Here is a 21,539-nt window from a genome sequence, read left to right as displayed (position 1 = left end):
CTGGCAACCCTACTCCCTCTGCCTAAAGGACATTTTTGGCTTCTCTGGCTTTTACTCTCTCTTACCAAGGCTGCCCCTCAACCATTAAGACCCCCATTTAGATGTTATTTATTGCTCCAAGTGCCTTAGACTTAGCTGAACCACAGCAAGTACAATGAAGCGCACCAAACAGCTCTTCCCATAACTGTCAGTGGATGGCACTCTATCATAGAGAATTTCTAGTCAAAATAATAGGGAGAAAAGAACAGAGCCCAATGCAATGCTCTTTTGCCAACAAGACTGTATCCTAAAATTATGGCTCAGGGAAGTTACATGAGGATGTAATGAACATTACTTGGGCCCACAGATATTTCACAGGACTATGGAGCCAAGACCAAACCTAACACTTGCCATGCCGTGGGGCTGCAGCCACGTTTCAGTAATTGCTTCAAGGGAGCACCCTTTTCATTTTGACACAGTTCGTAATCCTTCAAGATATCTGCGGAGAACTGGATGACGCACAACACCAGCAGGCTCGGGAGGATGCTTGTAGACAGTAGAAGTTATAGGGTTGCCAATTCCAGGTGGAGGGATTCCTGGAGATTTGGGGGTACACCCACATGAAGCTGCCTTATACCGAATCAGACCTTTGTTCCATCAAAGTCAGTATTGTCTACTCAGATTGGCAGCGACTCTCCGGGGTCTCCGACCGAGGTCCTTCACACCACTTCCTGCCTGGTCCTTTTAACTGGAGATGCCGGGGATTGAACCTGCTGTAGAGTCCACCTTCCATAGGAGCCATTTTCTTCAGGGGGATTGATCTCTGTAGTCTGGAGATCAGTTGTAATTCCAGGAGATCTCCCAGCCCCCTCCTGGAGGTTAAGCAACCACAACAGAGAATCATGGCTAAAAAAAGGCAAAGAACAAAACCCAAAGGCTTCCGTGATTAATCAGCCTCTACACAATAACAGGTTTTTGTTCAGCCACAGTCGTGTCTGACTCTTTGCGACCCCATGGACCAAGTCACGCCAGGCCCTCCTGTCTTCCACCATCCTCCGAAGTCTGCTCAAATTCGTGTTAGTTACATCAGGAACGCTGTCCAGCCATCTCATCTTTTGCCATCCCCTTCTTTTGCCTTCTGTCTTTCCCAGCATCAGGATCTTCTCCAGTGAGTGCTCCCTTCTCATTTGGTGGCCAAAATATTTGCACTTCAGATTCAGCATCTGACCTTCCAGGGAACAGTCAGGGTTGATTTCCCTTAGGACTGACCAATTTGATCTTCTTACAGTCCAAGGGACTCTCAAGATTCTTCTCCAGCAACACAGCTCAAAAGCATCTATTCTTCTGTGCTCAGCCTTCCTTATGGTCCAGCTCTCACAGCCATACATAACTACTGGGAATACCATCACTTTGACTACACAGACTTTTGTTGGCAGGGTGATGTCTCTACTTTTTATTATACTGCCCAGGTCCGCCATAGCTGTCCTCCCAAGGAGCAGACGTCTTTTAATTTCATGATAGAGGCTGGTTAATCATGGAAACCTTTGGGTTTTGCTCCTTGCTCATCTGGAGGTTGGCAGCCCTATGTAATGAAGATGGCCCTTCCTCCATCACTTTGGCCCAGAGACCCACAAAAATCCCAGCGCAAGGCCTGCCGGCTCCTGCGGAAACTTACATTCGGGGGCCAAGTGGACCACCTTGCCATCTCCAACGTAGATGGCCCAGTGCTGATAGCAAGAGCGGAAGATCTCTATGAGGTCCCCAGGTTTGATTTCATCCTGTGAGAAACAAGTGGAAGGTTTGTTAGGGCTTGATGCAGTTCAGCCTTGTTGGGTTGGCCCCTGGGGGATTTCTTCCACTAGCAGTAGCAGCAATTTCCCCCAGCATAAGGACACTTTCTCACTTCTTGCACCATGTAAGGCTAGGGTTGCCAGGGAAATTGCCCCAGAATAAGGACACTTTCTCACTTCTTGCACCATGTAAGGCTAGGGTTGCCAGGGAAATTCCCCCAGAATAAGGACACTTCTCACTTCTTGCACCATGTACGGCTAGGGTTGCCAGGGAAATTCCCCCAGAATAAGGACACTTCTCACTTCTTGCACCATGAAGGAGTCAAGTAGCACCTTTAAGACCAACAAACTTTGGGGTAGTGTAGTGGTTAAGTTTGGTGTAGTGGTCAAGTATGATTCCCCACTCCTCCACTTGCACCTGCTGGAATGGCCTTGGGTCAGCTATAGCTCTCGCAGGAGTTGTCCTTGAAAGGGCAGCTGCTGTGAGAGCCCTCTCAGCCCCACCCACCTCACAGGGTGTCGGTTGTGGGGGGAGAAGATATAGGAGATTGTAAACCGCTCTGAGTTTCTGATTCAGGGAGAAGGGCGGGGTATAAATCTGCAATTCTTCTTATTCAGAATGTAAGCTTTCGTGTGCATGCACACTTCTTCAGACGAGGAATGAGGTGCAGTAAGCAGAGCTACATATAGCTGGTGGGGTTTAGAATGCAAAGTGATACAAAGTTAAAATCCGATAGCAGAATAATAAAATTAGCAAAATTCAGAAAACCTTTGATCTGGGTTGCATTGATGTGAGAAACCAATAAAACAGTAACATGTCAGAATGTGAGAATGCAAAGTGCTACAAAATTTGTTCATTTTTCTATTCTGCTATTGGATTTTAACTTTGTACCATTTTGCTTTCCAAACCCCAACAGCTATATGTAGCTCTGCTTACTGTACCTCATTCCTCGTCTGAAGAAGTGTGCTTGGAGCACACGAAAGCTTCCATTCTGAATAAAAGTTTGTTGGTCTTAAAGGCGCTACTTGACTCCTGCTTTGTTCTACTGCTTCAGACCAACACGGCTGCCCCGCTTGGATCTACCTTCTCGCACTATGTAAGGCTAGGGTTGCCGGACACTCTGATTTTTGGGCAAACTCTATAGTTTAAGCCTGATTTAACCAAAGAGTTTGCCCCACATTACATCCCTGCCTACCCCCAGAATGCCCCCTAAATCCTCCCGTCGGATGGGCAAGGGGACCTGGCAACCCTAGGTGATGCCGTAGGGACCACCTATCAAAGCAGTCATTTTCTCCAGGGGACTGATCTATAATCTGGAGACCAGTTGGAATTCCAAGAAGAAGAAGAAGATATTGGATTTATATCCTGCCCTCCACTCCGAAGAGTCTCAGAGCGGCTCACAATCTCCTTTATCTCCCTCCCCCACAACAGACACCCTGTGAGGTGGGTGGGGCTGGAGAGGGCTCTCACAGCAGCTGCCCTTTCAAGGACAACCTCTGCCAGAGCTATGGCTGACCCAAGGCCATGCTAGCAGGTGCCAGTGGAGGAGTGGGGAATCAAACCCGGTTCTCCCAGATAAGAGTCCGCACACTTAACCACTACACCAAACTGGCTCTCCAGGAATTCCAGGAGATCTCCAGCCCCTACCTCGAGACTAATAGCCAAAAACAAACCACCGTGAATATATGTAACTAGTACAATTTCAAATAGAATTTATAAACGATGTGCAGTATATAAGAAAGTACACAAAAATCTGTGCACTCTCTTATGTTCTCTCTTATGTGTACTCTTATATACTGTGCATTATTTATAAATTATGTAAATTACATATGGATTTTTGTGTACTGCCTTGTATACTGCACATCATTTATAAATTCTATTTGAAATTGTACTAGTTACATACATCATGATGACTGGTTTGCTTTGGTTATTAGTTACTCCTGTGAATCTCTTTTGCTTGTAAGCAGGGCTTTTTTGTAGCAGGAACTCCTTTGTATATTACGCCCAGGGCTTTTTTCGTAGAAAAAGCTCAGCAGGAACTCACTTGCATATTAGGCCACACCCCCTGATGTCACTATTGTTTCACACAGGGCTTTTTCCACAGCAGGGACTCATTTGCATATTAGGCCACACCCCCTGATATCAAGCCAGCCGGAACTGCGTTCCTGCTCCAAAAAAAAGTCCTGATTAGGCCACACTCCCTGATGTAGCCAATCCTCCAAGAGCTTACAGGGCTTTTAGTACAGGGCCTACTGTAAGCTCCAGGAGGATTGGCTACATCAGAGGGGTGTGGCCTAATATGCAAAGGAGTTCCTGCTACAAAAAAAGCCCTGTTTGTAACCAGCTGGAGACTAGCAGTCCTATGGGAGACACTGCAAATAATAGGGGAAAGCACTGCCATTAGCAGAGCAAAACTGCTCCTTACACTGGGAGATCCACCACATTATTATTATTTATTATATATCATCTTTTAGATCCTCTGGGCACCTTTGGAATTCTGTCACAGGATGGTGGGTGTCAAGAAAGTATTGGCAGGTGCTCAGGGCTTTTTTTGTAGCAGGAACCCCTTTGCATATTAGGGCACACACCCCTGATGTAGCCAGTCCTCCAAGAACTTACAAGGCACCAGCCCCGTAGCCAGGATTTGAAGAATTGGGGGGCCCTGATTTTTTTCAGGGGGCACATAGTGGTGCCAACCTCCATGGCCTTCTCTCCTACCACCACTGAGGAGGAAAGCTGCCAGCTCACTGCCATACAGCCTTCCCCCTCCCCACAGTTGCCCCAAGGTGATCCCGTCCACCCCTCTTCCAGCAGCTCTGGTGGGGAGCCACTCAGAGGTTTAGATACGTGCCACACGGTCTCCTGCCGTTACCTATAGCATGATCCAGCTAGGCAAGCCCAGCGGGACAAGGGCAGGGAGTGGAGTGGAAGGCACTACCAAGTCGCAACTAACTTCTGGGGCTACAAGACCTCCGATTCGGATTTCTTCCTGTCGAAGGGTGAGCCGAGGCTGCCCAAGCGCAGCTCCCACCCTCATTCGGGTGGCCAGAGAGACCAGGCCAGAAAACCCCTGCAGGCGAACATCACCTCTCCACTGATCCCCAGCCCCGCACTGCAGCCGGGACCTCCACTTGTGTGCACCAGCCTAATGGAGCCATCTGCTCCCCACCCCCACCGCCCCACTTGAGGGCCAGAACGGCCTCTTCTTGCAAGTGCCCTCTAGCCCAACATCAGCCCAACATGAAGCTTAACTTTCAGTCCTGGGCGCTGAAAGTGCCCCATTGTTTCTGCTTGCCGAGGGGTCAGAGATTTCTTCCAGTCCCTAAGGAAGCAGAAGAAACATGGACCTTAACTTTCAGTCCCGGGCGCTGAAAGTGCCCCGTTGTTTCTGCTTGCTTAGGGGTCATAGATTTCTTCCAGCCCCTAAGGAAGCAGAAGCAACAGGGAGTTTAACTTTCAGTCCTGGGCGCTGAAAGTGCCCCATTGTTTCTGCTTGCTGAGGGGTCAGAGAATTCTTCCGGCCCCTAAGGAAGCAGAAACAATGGGGTATGATGATGGCAGAATGGAGAAAGATGCAGCCAAGGCACTGGAGGCTGGTTAGAGGCCCCAAGTCAGGGGGTCCTGCCTAGCAGTCAGGGGGCTGTGCCCCCACAGGCCCCCTCGTAGTTACGGGCCTGCAAGACTCTTAGTACAGGGCCTGCTGCAAACTTCAGGAGGATTGGCTGCATCATGGGGAGGGGTGGCCTAATATGCAAAAGAGTCCCTGTTACAAAAAAAGCCCTGCAGGTGCCAATGTTATACCCATGGGCACCATGTTGGGGCTGCCTGTTACATTTGTTTTAATCCCATCCTCTCTCCAAAGAGCTCAGGACCTGCCTCTCCCCCATTTATCAACAAGCCCCCAACCCTAAAGATAAGTTAGGTTGAGAGACAGTTGCAGGCTCAAGGTAATCCACTAAATTTTACAGATGAGCGGAGATCTGAACCCCCAAATTCCAATCAACACACCAGTCTGGTACTTGGCACCACCATGGAACACGGACCCACCTCCCACGCTCAGCAGTCTTCCTCTTGGATGTACTCTTCCGCTAGGGTTGCCAAGTCAAATTCAAGAAATATCTGGGGACTTTGGGGGTGGAGCCAGGAGACTTTGGGTGTGGAACCAGGAGACATTAGGGGTGAAGCCAAGATCAAGGCTGTGACAAGCATCATTGAACTCCAAAGGGAGTTCCGGCCATCACATTTAAAGGGACAGCACGCCTTTTCAATTCCTTCCTTCCATAGGAAATAATGAAGGATAGGGGTGCCTTCTTTTGGGGCTCATAGAATTGGACCCCCTTGTCCAATCTTTTTGAAACTTGGGGGGTTCTTTGGGGAGAGGCACTAGATCCTATACTGAAAATTTGGTGCCTCTATCCCAAAAAACAGCCCCCCAGAGCCCCAGATACCTGCGGATCAATTCTCCATGATTTTCTATGGGAATAAATCTCCATAGGGCATAATAGAGTTCCCAGCAGACATTTCCCTCCCCTCCCCCCGCTTTCTGATGACCCTGAAGCGGGGGGAGGGTCTCCAAACCAGGGGATCCCCTGCCACCACCTGGGGATTGGCAACCCTAACTTCCGCTCATGATAGATTCTGCCAGGGCTTTTTTTGTACCAGGAACTCCTTTGCATATTAGGCCACACCCTCCTGATGTAGCCAATCCTACAAGAGTTTACCGGGTTCTCAGTACAGGGCCTACTGTAAGCTCCAGAAGGAATGGCTACATCAGGGGGGTGTGGCCTAATATGCCAAGTAGCTCCTGCTACAAAAAAAGCCTTGGATTCAGCAAAACCACAGAGAATTCACTGTCGATCTCTAAGCCCCCTACACATTTCCACACCTTTTTACATTGGGCAGATGAAAGTGCATGGAGAAGAGGTATGTCTTTTAACTCTACTTCAGCAGTTGCTCTAGGGCAGCTAGTGGCAGAGACAGACGGCTTTCACGCACAGGCCATTTTGTCTACAATCCTCTGCAGAATGCAAGGAGCCTGCTAGGTCCCAGGAAGCTGGACACTGACAAATGGTTGTTGTTTCTTTTTGTGCATGCAGAGTTTTGCTGGGACTGTCTTGTTTCTTTTGTGAATAAATATTTCATACTTAAGCACAGAAGTTTCCATTGTTGGAATGTAATCTCTATCTCTCTCTCGACTGACTGACAAGAAAGAAGAAGAAGAAGAAGAAGAAGAAGAAGAAGAAGAAGAAGGAGGAGGAGGAGGAGGAGGAGGAGGAGGAGGAGGAGGAGGAGGAGGAGGAGGAGGAGGAGGTGGTGGTGGTGGTGGTGGTGGTGGTGGTGGTGGTGGTGGTGGTGGTGGTGGAGGAGGAGGAGGAGGATGTGGAGGAGATGGGGATGGAGATTTATACCCCTTTTTTCACTTGGAGTCTCAGAGTGGCTTTCAACCTCCTTCCCTTCCTCTCCCCTCAACTGGCACCCTGTGAGGTAGGTAGGGCTGAGAGAACAGCTCTGACAGAACTGCGCCTGACCCAAGAGCCAGTTTGGTGTAGTGGTTAAGTGCGCAGACTCTTATCTGGGAGAACGGGGTTTGATTCCCCACTCCTCCACTTGCAGCTGCTGGAATGGCCTTGAGTTAGCCATAGCTCTAGCAGAGCTGCCTTTGAAAGGGCAGCTTCTGGGAGAGCTCTCTCTCTGCCAGAGGATGTATTGAGGGCCACAGGAATATGCAGCTTTAAAAGGGGATCAGACAGATTCATGGAGAAGAGGTCTATCAGTGACTATGGTGACTAAAGGGAACCTCAACATTCAGGGGCAGAAAACCTCTGAATCCCAGTGGCAACATCAGAGGAAGGCCTCAGCCTCTATGTTAGGCTTCCCAATCCCCAAGTCCCAGCAGGGGATCCCCCAGTTTTACAGGCTTTCCCCCTCCCCCAGCCAGCTGGCCGGCGGGGGAAGCCCCACCCCCACAGTCATTATGCACCTCTATGAATGATTCCCATAGGGAATGATGAGGAATTGATCTGCAGGTATCAGGGGCTCGGGGGGGGGGCTGTTTTTGAGGTAGAAGCGCCAAATTTTCAGTATAGCATCTAGTGCCTCTCCCCAAAATACCTCCCAAGTTTCAAAAGGATTGGACCAGGGGGTCCAATTCTATGAGCCCCAAAATAAGGTGCCCCTATCCTTCATTATTTTCTATGGAAGGAAGGCATTTTAAAAGGTGTGCAGTCCCTTTAAATGTGATGGCCAGAACTCCCTTTGGAGTTCAATTATGCTTGTCACACCCTTGCTCCTGGCTCCACCCCCAAAGTCCCCAGATATTTCTTGAATTGGACTTGGCAACCCTACTCTATGTCCTCCAGCCTCTGTGTCCTATGGCTAGACTAGATGGACCACTGGCAGGGGTGGAATTCTAGCAGAAGCTCCTTTGAATATTAGGCCACACACCGCTGATCCTCCAAGAGCTTACAGGGCTCTTTTTTTGTAAGCTCTTGGAGGATTGGTGACATCGTGGGGGTGTGGTCTAATATGCAAAGGAGCTCCTGCTAGAATTCCACCCCTGACCACTGGCATGATCCAGCAGAGCTCTTCTTACATTCTTTACTGCCAGAAGCCGTAGCACCTAAGCAGGCATTAGAACTTGGGTGTTGGTTCATATTTATGCTGCGCTGATATTCTCTGAATCTGAACTTTCCCTGGATTTTGGCATTGTACATTACCTAGTCTTTTTTTTTTCCTGAAGTAGAACTAATGTGCTAGAAATTCCCTGCTGCTTCATTTTGTATTTCCAAGGGTGCTATGCATAAAGATTGAGCTGCAATTCTCACTTCTTTCAGCTCATCTGCATCTTTCCCCTGTTTTCCCATTACCAGCATGCTTGGTTACGCTAGGAAAAATAACCCCACTACTAAAGAACCACCACTGGTGTGACGAGATTTTTTTTGAGCGGGAACACACAGGAATTCAGTTCTAGCTGCCTAGGCATCAGGGGTGTGGCCTAATATGCAAATATGTTCCCGCTGGGCTTTTTGTACCCCAAAAGCCCCCTGTGAAACAATGGTCGCATCGGGATGTGGCCTAATATGCAAATGAGTTCCTTCTGGGCCTTTTTATAAAAAAGCACTGTATGAGACAATGGTGGCATCAGGGGGAGTAGCCTAATATGCAAATGAGTTCCCACTGGGCTTTTTGTACCCAAAAAGCCCTGTGTGAAACAATGGCGGCACCAGGGGGTGTGGTTTAATATGCAAATGAGTTCCCACTGGGCTTTTTGTACCCAAAAAGTCCCGTGTGAAACAATGGTGGCACCAGGGGGTGTGGCTTAATATGCAAATGAGTTCCCACTGGGCTTTTTGTACCCAAAAAGTCCCGTGTGAAACAATGGTGGCACCAGGGGTGTGGCTTAATATGCAAATGAGTTCCCACTGGGCTTTTTGTACCCCAAAAGCCCCCTGTGAAACAATGGTCGCATCGGGATGTGGCCTAATATGCAAATGAGTTCCTTCTGGGCCTTTTTATAAAAAAGCACTGTATGAGACAATGGTGGCATCAGGGGGAGTAGCCTAATATGCAAATGAGTTCGTGCTGAGCTTTTTCTGCAAGAAAAGCCCTGGGTGTGACCGTTGGGCAGGCAGATTTTGCTTCTTACTGGCGTGATATATGCATGTACATGACAGTTGCGCACAGCGCAAAAAAAGTCTGGAGGCAACTGCACCACAATTTCCTTTTTGCAGTATTCCGTCAATGCACATACTGGGGACTTAGAGGGGGGCGATGCAAATGGAGCAGGCGAGTGCAGCTAACAGCGCAAGGTTTCAGTGCCAGAACTAATTGGAGAGATCAGCTAAACCAACATTCAAGAGGAGTTAAATGTGGTGATGAACAATATTCCAGAACAGAGGAACAGAATGGGAGGGGAGAGAATTCATGGTGGTGGAAAAGGCCATCCAGTCGCAGCCAATTTAGGACAACCTTGGAGGGTTTTCCAAGGCAAAAGACTTTCATAGAATCGTAGAGCTGGAAGGGACCCCTTAGGGTCATCTAGTCCAACCCCCTGCACAATGGAGGAAAGTCACAAATGCCACCCCCTAAGTTCACAGAATCAGCTTTGCTGTCAGATGGCCATCTAGCCTCTCTTTAAAAACTCCAAGGAAGGGGAGCCCAGCACCTCCTGAGGAAGCCTGTTCCACTGAGGAACCACTCTGTCAGGAAGTTCTCCCTAACGTTGAACCGGAAACTCTTCTGATTTAATTTCAAACCCTTGGTTCTGGTCTGACCTTCTGGGACCACAGAAAACAATTCTGCACCATCCTTTGGGTGCATTCAGAGGTGGATTGCTATTGCCTGCCAAAAAGAGACAGTTTGGTGTAGTGGTTAAGAGCTTAGGCTGTGATCACACACACTAAATAATGCACTTTCCATCCACTTTGAATGCACTTTCCAACTCAATCTTACTGTGTGAACTGGCAAAATCCAGTTGGAAAGTACATTGAAAATGAATTGAAAGTGTATTATTTAGCATGTGTGATTGAAGCCATAGACTGTAATCTGGGAGAACCAGGTTTGATTCCCCATTCCTCCGCATGCACCTGCTAGTGTGACCTTGAGTCAGTCACAAGTTCTCTTAGAGCTGTTCTCTCAAGCGCAGTGCTCTCAGAGCTCTCTCAGCCCCGCCTACCTCATGGGCTGTCTGTTGCAGGGGAAGGAAGGGAAAGGAGATTGGAAGCCAGCCTGAGACTCCAAGTACAGGGCAGGCCATAAATCCAACTTCTCTTCTTTTTCTTCTCTGCATAGCAATTCTAGACTTCCTTGGTGGTCTCCCATCCAAACACCAACCAAGGCTGGTTTTGCTTCTCTTGAGATCTGACGAGATCAGGTAGCCTGGTCCATCCATGCCAGGGCAGTTTGGTGTAGTGGTTAAGTGTGAAGACTCTTATCTGGGGGAACCGGGTTTGATTCCCCACTCCTCCACTTGCACCTGCTGGAATAGCCTTGGGTCAGCCATAGCTCTGGCAGGAGTTGTCCTTGAAAGGGCAGCTTCTGTCAGAGCTCTCTCAGCCCCACCCACCTCACAGGGTGTCTGTTGTGGGGGAAAGAAGATAAAGGAGATTGTAAGCCGCTCTGAGACTCTGATTCAGAGAGAAGGGCGGGGTATGAAGCTGCAGTCTTCTTCTTCTTCTTCACAGATAGACCTCTCCTCCATGAATCTATCTAATCCCCTTTTAAAGCTGCCTATTCTTGTGGCCCTCAATGCATCCTCTGGCAGAGAAAGAGAGCTCTCCCAGAAGCTGCGCTTTCAAGGACAGCTCTGCGAGAGCTATGGCTGACCCAAGGCCAATCCAGCAACTGCAAGTGGAGGAGTGGGGAATCAAACCCCATTCTCCCAGATAAGAGTCTGGGAGAACCACTACACCAAACTGGCTCTTGGGTCAGGCCAAGTTCTGTCAGAGCTGTTCTCTCAGAGCTCTCTCAGCCCTGCCTACCTCATAGGGTGCCAGTTGTGGGGAGGAGAAGGGAAGGAGATTGAAAGCCACTGAGACTCCAAGTGAAAAAAGGGGTATAAATCTCCTCCTCCTCCTCCTTTGTCAGGGGAGGAAGGTAAAGGAGATTGTAAGCCACTCTGAGATTCAGAGTATAGGGTGGGGTATAAATCCATTATCTTCTTCATCATCATCATGTGCATGTGCTCAGCATACAAAAATGCAGACACCAATTGCTGACTTGCATGGCCCAGGCTAACTCGATCTTATGTGATCTCAGAATCTAAAGAGAGTCAGCTCCGGCTAGTACTTGGATGGGAGACCACCAAGAAAGATCAGGGTTGCTCGTTTGGTCTCTTGTCTTGAAAACCCTATGGAGTAGCTATGAGTCAGCTGCGGCTTGACAGCACTGTGCACGCACCCCCATTCCAAGCCAACAAACACCCCCAAGCACAATCCAATCATCGACCTTAATTCTAAGTGTACATCGGAACTCGCACCTGTTCATTCATATCAACTCCATATCGCAGCTCCAAAACTAAATTCTCGCAGTTGCGGGGCGTGAAGTCGTAGGGCATCTCCTTGTCCACCAGCTCCTCAGCCTGCCAGAGAATCTTAGCAAGGGGGAGAGGCGGGTGCGTCTCGTCATATTTATTGTTCACTCGGTAGCGGTCTTTCCGTACCACGTCCTCCAGCCAGTCCTTTTTGACGAAAGCCCTATTGGCAGGGATCAGCAGAGGAATGCCATCTGCCAGGTGCTCACCTGGGAAGCAGAAGGAACCAAGAGAAGGTGGCAAATAAGGGGGCATCAACAGAGACCATGGGAACACAGACAATTTCAGCCCCCCTCCCTCCCCGATTTACAATGACATGCTACATGACTAAGGAACATTTGGTGTAGTGGTTAAGTGTGCGGACTCTTATCTGGGAGAACCGGGTTTGATTCCCCGCTCCTCCACTTGCACCTGCTGGAATGGCCTTGGGTCAGCCATAGCTCTGGCAGAGGTTGTCCTTGAAAGGGCAGCTGCTGTGAGAGCCCTCTCAGCCCCACCCACCTCACAGGGTGTCTGTTGTGGGGGAGGAAGGTAAAGGAGATTGTGAGCCGCTCTGAGACTCTTCAGAGTGGAGGGCGGGATAGAAATCCAATATCTTCATCTACCTCACAGGGTGTCTGTTGTGGGGAAGGAAGGTAAAGGAGATTGTGAGCCGCTCTGAGACTCTTCGGAGTGGAGGGCGGGATATACATCCAATATCATCTTCTCTTCAAAGGATCTTCTTCTGTCATATTTTGGCTTCATTCTCTGAGAACTACAAGCTGCAATAGCTGCATTAGTTTCCCTGCTGGGCTTAAGAATTGGGTTGCCAGGTCTGGGTTGGAAAATACCTGGAAATTTGGAGGGTTAGAGCTTGGCAGGGCTTTTTGTGAGCAGGAACGCACAGGAACACAGTTCCCGCTGGCTTGGCATCAGGGGGTGTGGCCTGATATGCAAATGAGTTCCTGCTGGGCTTCTACAAAAACAGCCCTGTGTGCAAAATGGTGATGACAGTGGGTGTGGCCTAATAAGCAAATGAGTTCCTGCTGGGCTTTTTCTACCCAAAAAAAGCCCTGTGTGAAACAATGGAGATGTCAGCAGGTGTAGCCTACTATGCGAATGAGTTCCTGCTGGGCTTTTTCCACAAAAAAAGCTCTGGAGCTTGGGGAGGTTGGAGTTTGGGGAGGGGAGGGACTACGGCAGGGTATAATACCACCGAGTCCATTCTCCAAAGTAGCCATTTTCTCCAGGGGAACTGACCTGTATAGTCCCAAGATCAGGAGCAATAGCAGGAGTACTCTGGGCACCGCCTGTAGGTTGGCAACCCTAGTTAGAAAGGCTCCAGCTCTCCTGACTATCTGCAGACTATGCAAAGCACAATTATTCAAGAGGGCTTTTTCTATAGGTGAACAGTACTGTGCTGTAATGAAATGGTCCGAAAGTTGCATTGATAAGGGGACCGGGGACTGTGGCCTATGGTGCTGTATTGCTGTCTGTCACCGGAAGTGTGCCACAGGTTAGGTGGTTTTCACACCCCTTGATGTATCCTCTTTTAAAAGTTCATGCTTTGTTTCAGCTCTGAGATTGCCGTAGTTCAAACCCGACAGTATTGTCATTGGGTGTCCCATCCTGTTGACTGTATTAGACTTACCCTAAGTAATCCACCTATCTTTCATTATTTCCAATGGAGAGAAGGCGTTTAAAAGGTGTGCAGCCCCTTTAAATGTGATGGCCAGAACTTCCTTTGGAGTTCAATCATGCTTGTCCCAACCTTGCTCCTGGCTCCACCCCCAAAGTGTCCTGACTCCACCCCAAAGTCCCCAGATATTTCTTGAATTGGACCTGGCAGCCCTCGTGTTAGTCTGTAACAGTAGAAAAGAATGAGAGTTCAGGAGCACCTTAAAGACATATGAACATATGAAGCTGCCTTATACTGAATCAGACCTTTGGTCCATCAAAGTCAGTATTGTCTTCTCAGACTGGCAGCAGCTCTCCAGGGTCTCAAGCTGAGGTTTTTCACACCTATTTGCCTGGACCCTTTTTTGGAGATGCCAGGGATTGAACCTGGGACCTTCTGCTTCCCAAGCAGATGCTCTACCACTGAGCCACCGTCCCTCCCCAAGACTTAACAACATTTGTAGCAGGGAAGGAGCTTTCACAAGTCACTTCTTCAGACAGATCAAGATGAGGAGCCATGTTAGTCCATCTGTAGCAGCAGAAAAGAGCAGTAGGAAAGTCCAGTAGCATCTTAAAGACTGGGGCCGTTTTCCCACTCACGTTTTACTGGCGCCACGACCATCCTGACGCCGGCGAATCTGCCTGGATTTCGCAACAGAAGCGCCGGCGCTCCCAGAAGCGCCGGCGCTTTCCGTCGCTAAGCCAGCGCAAACGTTTTCCTGCATCTTTGCGATTTCCGTTTGCGCTGGCTTAGCGACGGAAGTAGCCGGCGCTTCTGGGAGCGCCGGAGCTTCTGATGCGAAATCCAGGCAGATTCGCCGGCGTCAGGATGGTCGTGGCGCCAGTAAAACGTGAGTGGGAAAACGGCCTAACAGAATTTGCGACGGGGTAGGAGCTTTTAGGAGAGGTGAGCAGTGACTCACAAAATCTCATCCCCTGCCACACATATTGCTAGTCTTTAAAGTGCTACTGGACTCCTGCTCTTTTCTGCTGCCTTCTATAGGCACGTCAGAATACATCAACCCTGCACCCTCCCCTCCCAGTTTGGTTCAAAGCCCCTCCTGTGCTTAAAAAGAAATTTTCTAAAGCATGGAACCTACTGAGTTGCAAACCCACGGCAGGAAGTCAGTTGGCGTCACATGGTTTCACAGTCATGTGACAGGAAGGAGAGGAGCCCACATCTCTGAGCTCAAGGTCACTGATGAGTGACCTTGATCCCCCTCTCTTGCTGTTCCTCTCAGCCAGCAGGCATGGAGAAGTCACAGGGTTGCCAACTCCAAGTCAGAAATTCCTGGAGATTTGGGGATAAAACTGGGGGAGGGGAAGGTTTGGGGAAGGTAGGAACTTCACTATCGAGAGTGACCTTCAGAGCAGCCATCTTCTCCAAAAGAAGTCTGTATTTAGCTCTAATTTCTGGGGATCTCTGGGCTCCACCTGGTCGTTGGCCTCCCTAGATGGAAGTCATGATTCCCATGCACAATTATGCTTGCAACAGGTCCTTCCAAAAAGCGGCAAGAAAATCACAGTTCTGCAGGGGCTGTTGCCCTAATGGGAGAGGGGAGTAGAGATTGCTGAGGACTTGGATCCATGGACACGGATGCTGTAGAACACGCAGCTGCCACTAGATGACGCTGTCACTTTGTTTTTGCTCTGCTGAATGGCTCTTGGAAGCTAAGTAGGATCAATACTTGGAGGGGAGACCACCAAGGAAGACTCTGCAGAAAAAAATCAGTGACAAACCCCCTCTGCTTCTTATTTGCCTCAAAAGCCCCTTAAAGATAGGTGCAATTTGTTGGCCCTTTACACGCACACAATCAGCAGCTGGGAGGGTGGGAAGGCCCGATCTTGTCGTATTTCAGAAGCTAAGCAGGGTCGGTACTTGGAGGGGAGACCACCAAGGAAGACTCTGCAGAGGAAGGCTGTGGCAAACTACCCCCTCTGCTTCTCCCTTGCCTAGAAAGCCCCTGGCTGGGATTGTCGTTAAGTCAGCTGCAATTTGAAGCACTTGTCACACTCAGTCGGCAGCTAGAGTTGTTATAATTGCAACGAAACGAAACTCCGGCTATGCCTCATCGGGGTATGCGCCGCAGAACTGATAGAAGCCACCAGGACTATCGCTGAACTTACATTCGGCAGCCAGGTGGACGACCTGCCGGTCCCCCACATAGATGGCCCAGTGCTGAGAAGCTGGTCGGAAGATCTCAATGAGGTCTCCGGGTTTTAATTCCTCCTAGGAAAGGCAAGAGCAAAATTTGGTTGAGGCTTGAAACCGTTTATTGGATCGAATGGAGAAAACAGATATAAGCTGAGCTCTCCGGAGACCTGCTCAAGTGCAAAATACCCAGGGCTTTTTCTGTAGCAGGAACTCCTTTGCATATTAGGCCACGCACCCCTGATGTAGCCAGTCCTCCAAGAGCTTAACAGTAGGCTCTGTACTAAGAACCCTATAAGAACACATTGGATTTATATTCCGCCCTCCACCCTGAATCTCAGAGTTTCAGAACGGCTCACAATCTCCTTTATCTTCTTCCCCCACAACAGACACATTGTGAGGTGGGTGGGCTGAGAGAGCTCTCACAGCAGCTGCCCTTTCAAGGACAACCTCTGTCAGAACTATGGCTGACCCAAGGCCATTCCAGCAGGTACAAGTGGGGAATCAAACCCTGTTCTCCCAGATAAGAGTCCGCACACTTAACCACTACACCAAACTGGCTCAACTACAAGCTCTTGGAGGATTGGCTACATCAGGGTGTTTGGCCTAATATGCAAAGGAGCTCCTGCTACAAAAAAAGCCCTGAAAATACCCAACATCAGAACTGGAAGGAAGTACCAGAGAGAGAAGGTCTGTTCTTCACCATCGCTCTAGAGAGCTATACAATGTTGCTGTGTTATTGTAGGCAACGAAGAGGCCTCGCTTCCAGAAACACAGCCTGCTTCTATGACAAGGGAGGGGATGGTCTGAGCTAGGGTTGCTAGGCGGTACCTGGCAACTGGGAGGGGGTTTGTGGCCCAGAAGTGCAGGAGGCTACAGTCTCGCATGCACCATTCTGTTACTTCCAGGGGAAGCCAGACATTGCAGGGGAGGGCGGGAGTCCAATCAAATCAATAAATTTATTTATAGCCCACTTTTCTCCCCAGGGGTTCACATTGTTCTCTTCTCCATTTTATCTTCCCCACGGCCAGGGCTTTTTTTGTAGCAGGAACTCCTTTGCATATTAGGCCACACACCCTGATGCAAGATCCCGAAAGATTCTACAAACCCTAATCCTCCAAAAGCTTATAGTGCTCTTATTCCAGGACCCACATCAGGGGGCTGTGGCCCAATATGCAAAGGAGTTCCTGTTACAAAAAAGCCCTGCCCACGGTCTTGTGAGGTGAATTCGAGTGGGCAGCCATGTTGGTCTGAAGCAGCAGAACAAAGCTGGAGTCCAGTGGCACCTGTAAGACCAACCCAGTCTTATTCTGCATAGAACTGTGTGCAGAATAAAATTCAGTTAGTCTCAAAAGTGCCGCTGGATTCAGGCTTTGTTCTTGTGAGGTAACTTAGGTTGAGGGCGGGGCTTTTTTTGAGCAGGAACGTAGTTCTGGCTGGCTTGGTGTCAGGGGTGTGGCCTAATATGCAAATGAGTTCTTGCTGGACTTTTTCTACAAAAAAATCCTGTGTGACACAATGATGATGTCAGGGGGTGTGGCCTAATGTGCAAATAAGTTCCTGCTGGGCTTTTTCTACAGAAAAAGCCCTGGTTGAGAGTGTGGGGCCGGCCCAAGGTCACCCACCCAGCTTCCATAACAGAAAGATCATAGTCCAACACTCTAACCTCTACCCCAGGCTGGTTTTCTGGAGGGTAGCTCTAGGAATCACTGGAAATACTATGCTTTTTACCACAGAGTTTCCAGCGATTCCTAGAGCTATCTTCTGTCACCTTTGGGTTTCCCCGCAAAATGATGTTATGACACAGACTACACCACCAAGAATTTTGAATTTTTCTCCTGACACCACCTGGAGCAGTGGTGGGCAACAGGAACTGGGACAAATAAAACTATATTCTGTCAGCACTGGGGTCAAAAAGCTCAACATACATTAGAACCAGTTTGGAATCTATCCATAATCCACCTGATTTCTTCCTGCCCTGCCTGATTCTGCCCTGTCCTGCTCGACCCCTCCATGCGGCACCCTCCTGCCCAACAGTGTCTGCCCTAGACCTGCCTGCCATGGCGCCACCTCTCTGCCCCTAAATATTCCCAGGTTGTCAGAGCCAGACCCTGAGACGATTCCTGTACTTTTAAGAGCTGCCGGCTGTGAGGAACCTCAGCTATCCTTCTGTGGCATCACTCAGCTGAAAAACAAACTGAGCAAAAATTCAACCCCCTGTCAGCTCTTAAAGGTACAAGAGCCATTTCAAGGTCAGGACCTGGCAACAAAACTTTGAAGCCTGTGTACGGTACCCAGTTTCGTTTTTTTCAGCTGTGATAGAGCTCCCTCTGCTGGCATTTCCATATTCTGCAGGAGAATGGTGGGGGGAAGCTAAATATATGCAAAACCAGAGCTTTTTTTGTAGCAGAAACACCTTTGCATATTGGGCTACACACGCCCCAGATATAGCCAATCCACCAAGAGCTTAAAGTAGTCCCTGTAAGAAGAGCCCTGTAAGCTCCAGGAGGATTGGCTACATGAGGGGTATGTGACCTAATATGCATTGGTAGAGGCCAAGGTGCCATGAGTAGGGCTGCCAAGCCTCCAGTCTGGGCTGGGAATCCTCCACTCAGGAGGTTCCCAACCCGCCGGCCCACATTGGGCTGGCAGGGGGAACCTCCCCCTACGTCACCCAGGAAGTGACGTCATTGCCCCAGGGACGTCATGCAGCGGCTCCTCTAGACGGTTCCGGAACCTCAATGGGTTTTTTTTCTCCAAACACTCTAGCCATTTGGGAGGAAAACTCTATGGCACAATAGGTACCATAGAGTTTTCCTGTCTCAAATAGCTAGAGCGTCCAGGAAAACCATAGTTTTCCCAGAAATGCCTAGAGTGGCTGCCGCACCGTGCGCGTGAGGTAAGTCCCTCACCAGAGGCTCCAAGGGACTTGGCAACCCTAGCTATGACATAGCATTTTGCAGAACGGCTTGTCGACTCCAACTGCAAACAGGCCTTCAAAGACATCCCCTGCTCTAAAATCGTCTGGACTGGAGATATCAGGGATTGAACTCGAAACCATCTGCATTCTAAGCAAGCCCTCAGCCACCAAGCTATCGCTCCCCTTAAACAGCAGACTACTTACCTGCTCAGCTGGGTTCTTCACCCTGATAAAAAAAGCCGAGTGGTTTTGCTCCTCCTCGTTCATCTTCTCTGAGATCAGTGTGTTCTTGTCAGTATCGACTTCCTATGGGCATAGCTAGAAGAGAAAGTGCTGGGATGAGACACAAAAGTGACTCTTGACCCCATGGACCAAGCCACTCTCAAATAATGACCTTTCCAATAAAGAGTTGACTTCATTTATACCCTGTCTTTCTCCCCAGTGGGCGGCATTTGGGCTTACAACATTCTCTCATCCTCCATTTTTATCCCCACAGCACCCCTGGGAGGTAGGTGAGGTTGGGAGCAGGGGGTTTTTTGTAGCAGGAGCTCCTTTGCATATTAGGCCACACATCCCTGATGTAGCCAATCCTCCAAGAGTTTACAGGGCTTTTCGTACAGAGCCTACTGGAAGCTCCAGGAGGATTGGTTACATCAGGGGGTGTGGCCTAATATGCAAAGGAGCTCCTGCTACAAAAAAAAGCCCTGGTCCAAAGGCACCTAGTGAGTTTCAGTGACACAGTGCAGATGTTACCTTAATCAGCCCCAAAAAAGAGGAGGAGAAGATTGGACTTATACTCTGGCCTTCACTCGGAGTCTCAGAGCTGCTTACCATCTCCTTCTCTTCCTCTCCCCACAACAGACACCTATGTGCTAGGCGTGGTGTTTTTTCCCTCAACCAGGAAGGATTTCTTCATGTGAGCCTTCATTTGCAGTCTGAATGGTACAGCCCAGACCAGGGGTGGGCAAACTGGCTCTTTCACACATATTACATGGCTCTCAAAGCCCCCACTGCCCAATCAGCCAGCTTGGAGAAGGCATTTAAAGTTGCTTTCTTTCCACCTCCCTCCCATCTATTTGCTTTCTTTCCTTCTTTCTTACCACCCTTCCTTCTTTCCTATCTCGTGGCTCTTGAACCTCTGATGTTTGTCCTATGTGGCTCTTATGTCAAGCAAGTTTGGCCACCCCGGCGCAGACGTTGTCTTTCTACCAATGTGAGAACTGTGTGTGTGTGAAGTGCCATCAAGTTGCATTGACTTGTGCCAGCCCTATGAATGAATGACCTCCAGACCTTCCTCTCATTAACAGGCTTGCTCAGGTCTTGCCGTCGGAGGGCCGTGCCTTCCTTGATGAAGTCCATCCATCTCGCTTTGGGGCTTCCTCTTTTCCTGCTCCCTTCCACTTGTCCTAGCTTGATTGTCTTTTCCAATAAGAACATAAGAGAAGCCATGTTGGATCAGCCCAATGGCCCATCTAGTCCAACACTCTGTGTCACACAGTGGCCAAAAAAAAATTATATATATATATACACACATACATACACACACACACACACACACACTGTGGCTAATAGCCACTGATGGACCTCTGCTCCATATTTTTATCTAAACCCCTCTTGAAGGTGGCTATGCTTGTGGCCGCCACCACCTCCTGTGGCAGTGAATTCCACATGTTAATCACCCTTTGGGTGAAGAAGTACTTCCTTTTATCCGTTTTAACCTGTCTGCTCAGCAATTTCATCGAATGCCCACGAGTAACTCTTGTCTTCACATAATATGACCAAAATACTATAGCAGTGTAATCATTTTAGCTACTAGGGAGAATTCAGGATGATTTGATCTAGAACCCACTGATTTGGGGGGGTTGGGTGGTCTGTGGTGTCAGTAAAGCTCCTCCAACACGTTTCAAAGGAATCTCCTGTCAGCTTTCAGTATGATCCAGTGCAGGGGTGTCAAACTCATTTGTTACAAGGGACAGATCTGACATAAATGAGACCTTGTTGAGTCAGGCCATGTGTATACCTATTTAAGATTAGCTAGCAGGGATACAAATTTTATAAAGAACACAGACAAACACAGGTTGGTTTGTTTTTTTTTAAAAAACCCAACTTAAAACATGCTTAAAACATTAGCACTCATTGGTCTTAAAGATGCTTTCTTTGTATTTCTCCCATGGGATCCAGGGAACTGGGCACAGGAAGCTTTGACTTTTTTCCTTCCTTCCCCAGGGGACTGGGTGGGGGGAGAGCCTCAGCCAATAGAAGGAAGAGAAGGCTTGGCTCAATAGCTCTACTGTGCAATTGAGAGAACCTGGCAAAGCAAGCTATTCCTACTCCTTTCCTCCCCAAGGGAGCAGCCTCAGCCAATGAAGAAAACAGAGGTTTTGCTCTGAAGCTCCTGTGCAATTGAGCAAGCCTTGCAAAGCAAGCTGTGAGGCAGAAGGAAGCAAGAGAGAGGGAGAAGGAAGCAGATGACAGCCGGTTGCTCAGGGGCCTGATAGGAGCCCTCTGGGGGCCTAATTTGGCCCCCGAACTGCATGTTTGATACCCCCAATCTAGTAGTTAAGAGCAGCAGACTCTAATCTGGAGAACAAGGGTTGATCCCTCACTCCTCCTCTACATGAAGCCTGCTGGGTGAAGTTTCTTTCACAGTTCTTTCAGACCTCTCTCAGCGCCCCCTCCCCGCCACACCTCACAAGATGCTTGTTGGGGGGATAGGAAGGGAAAGGCAATTGTGAACTACTCTGAGACTCCTTAAGGTATAGAAAAACCAATTCTTGTTCATTGTCCAGTTGTGAAAATTAGCTGTAATCAAAGATAGTAATCTCATAGATTATTCTGAGAGGAAGGCATCCTTTGACTATGAGCCTGTGGATAAAGGTACATATTTATTTGCTTCGTTTATACCCTGCTTTTCTCCCCAATGGGAACCCAAAGCTGCCCATATCATTCTCCTGCCCATATGTCTTACGTGTCTGCCTTCACTTCTGCACACTATAGTACAGAGGAATAGG

The 21,539-nt window shown here is 48.9% G+C and overlaps 1 protein-coding gene across 1 annotated transcript in view; it reads right to left on the bottom strand.

The window, feature by feature from the left end:
* The window catches only part of LOC132583199 (phospholipase A and acyltransferase 3-like), a 42,906-nt gene that overhangs the window by 1,912 nt on the left and 19,455 nt on the right, over nt 1-21,539 (bottom strand). Inside the window, exons 2-5 of the mRNA XM_060254870.1 lie at nt 18,733-18,846; nt 15,584-15,686; nt 11,747-12,009; nt 1,655-1,757 (exon numbers count right to left, since the gene is read on the bottom strand). Of these exons, the coding sequence (XP_060110853.1) occupies nt 1,655-1,757; nt 11,747-12,009; nt 15,584-15,686; nt 18,733-18,795 (532 nt within the window). The 5' untranslated portion in view covers nt 18,796-18,846. The remainder of the gene's footprint in view (nt 1-1,654; nt 1,758-11,746; nt 12,010-15,583; nt 15,687-18,732; nt 18,847-21,539) is intronic.

This window comes from Heteronotia binoei, chromosome 1, assembly GCF_032191835.1.
Source record: "Heteronotia binoei isolate CCM8104 ecotype False Entrance Well chromosome 1, APGP_CSIRO_Hbin_v1, whole genome shotgun sequence".
In the NCBI taxonomy this organism is placed as follows: Eukaryota; Metazoa; Chordata; class Lepidosauria; order Squamata; family Gekkonidae; genus Heteronotia; species Heteronotia binoei.
Note: the sequence above shows the minus strand (reverse complement) of the source record. Positions and strands in the feature narration are given on the sequence as shown.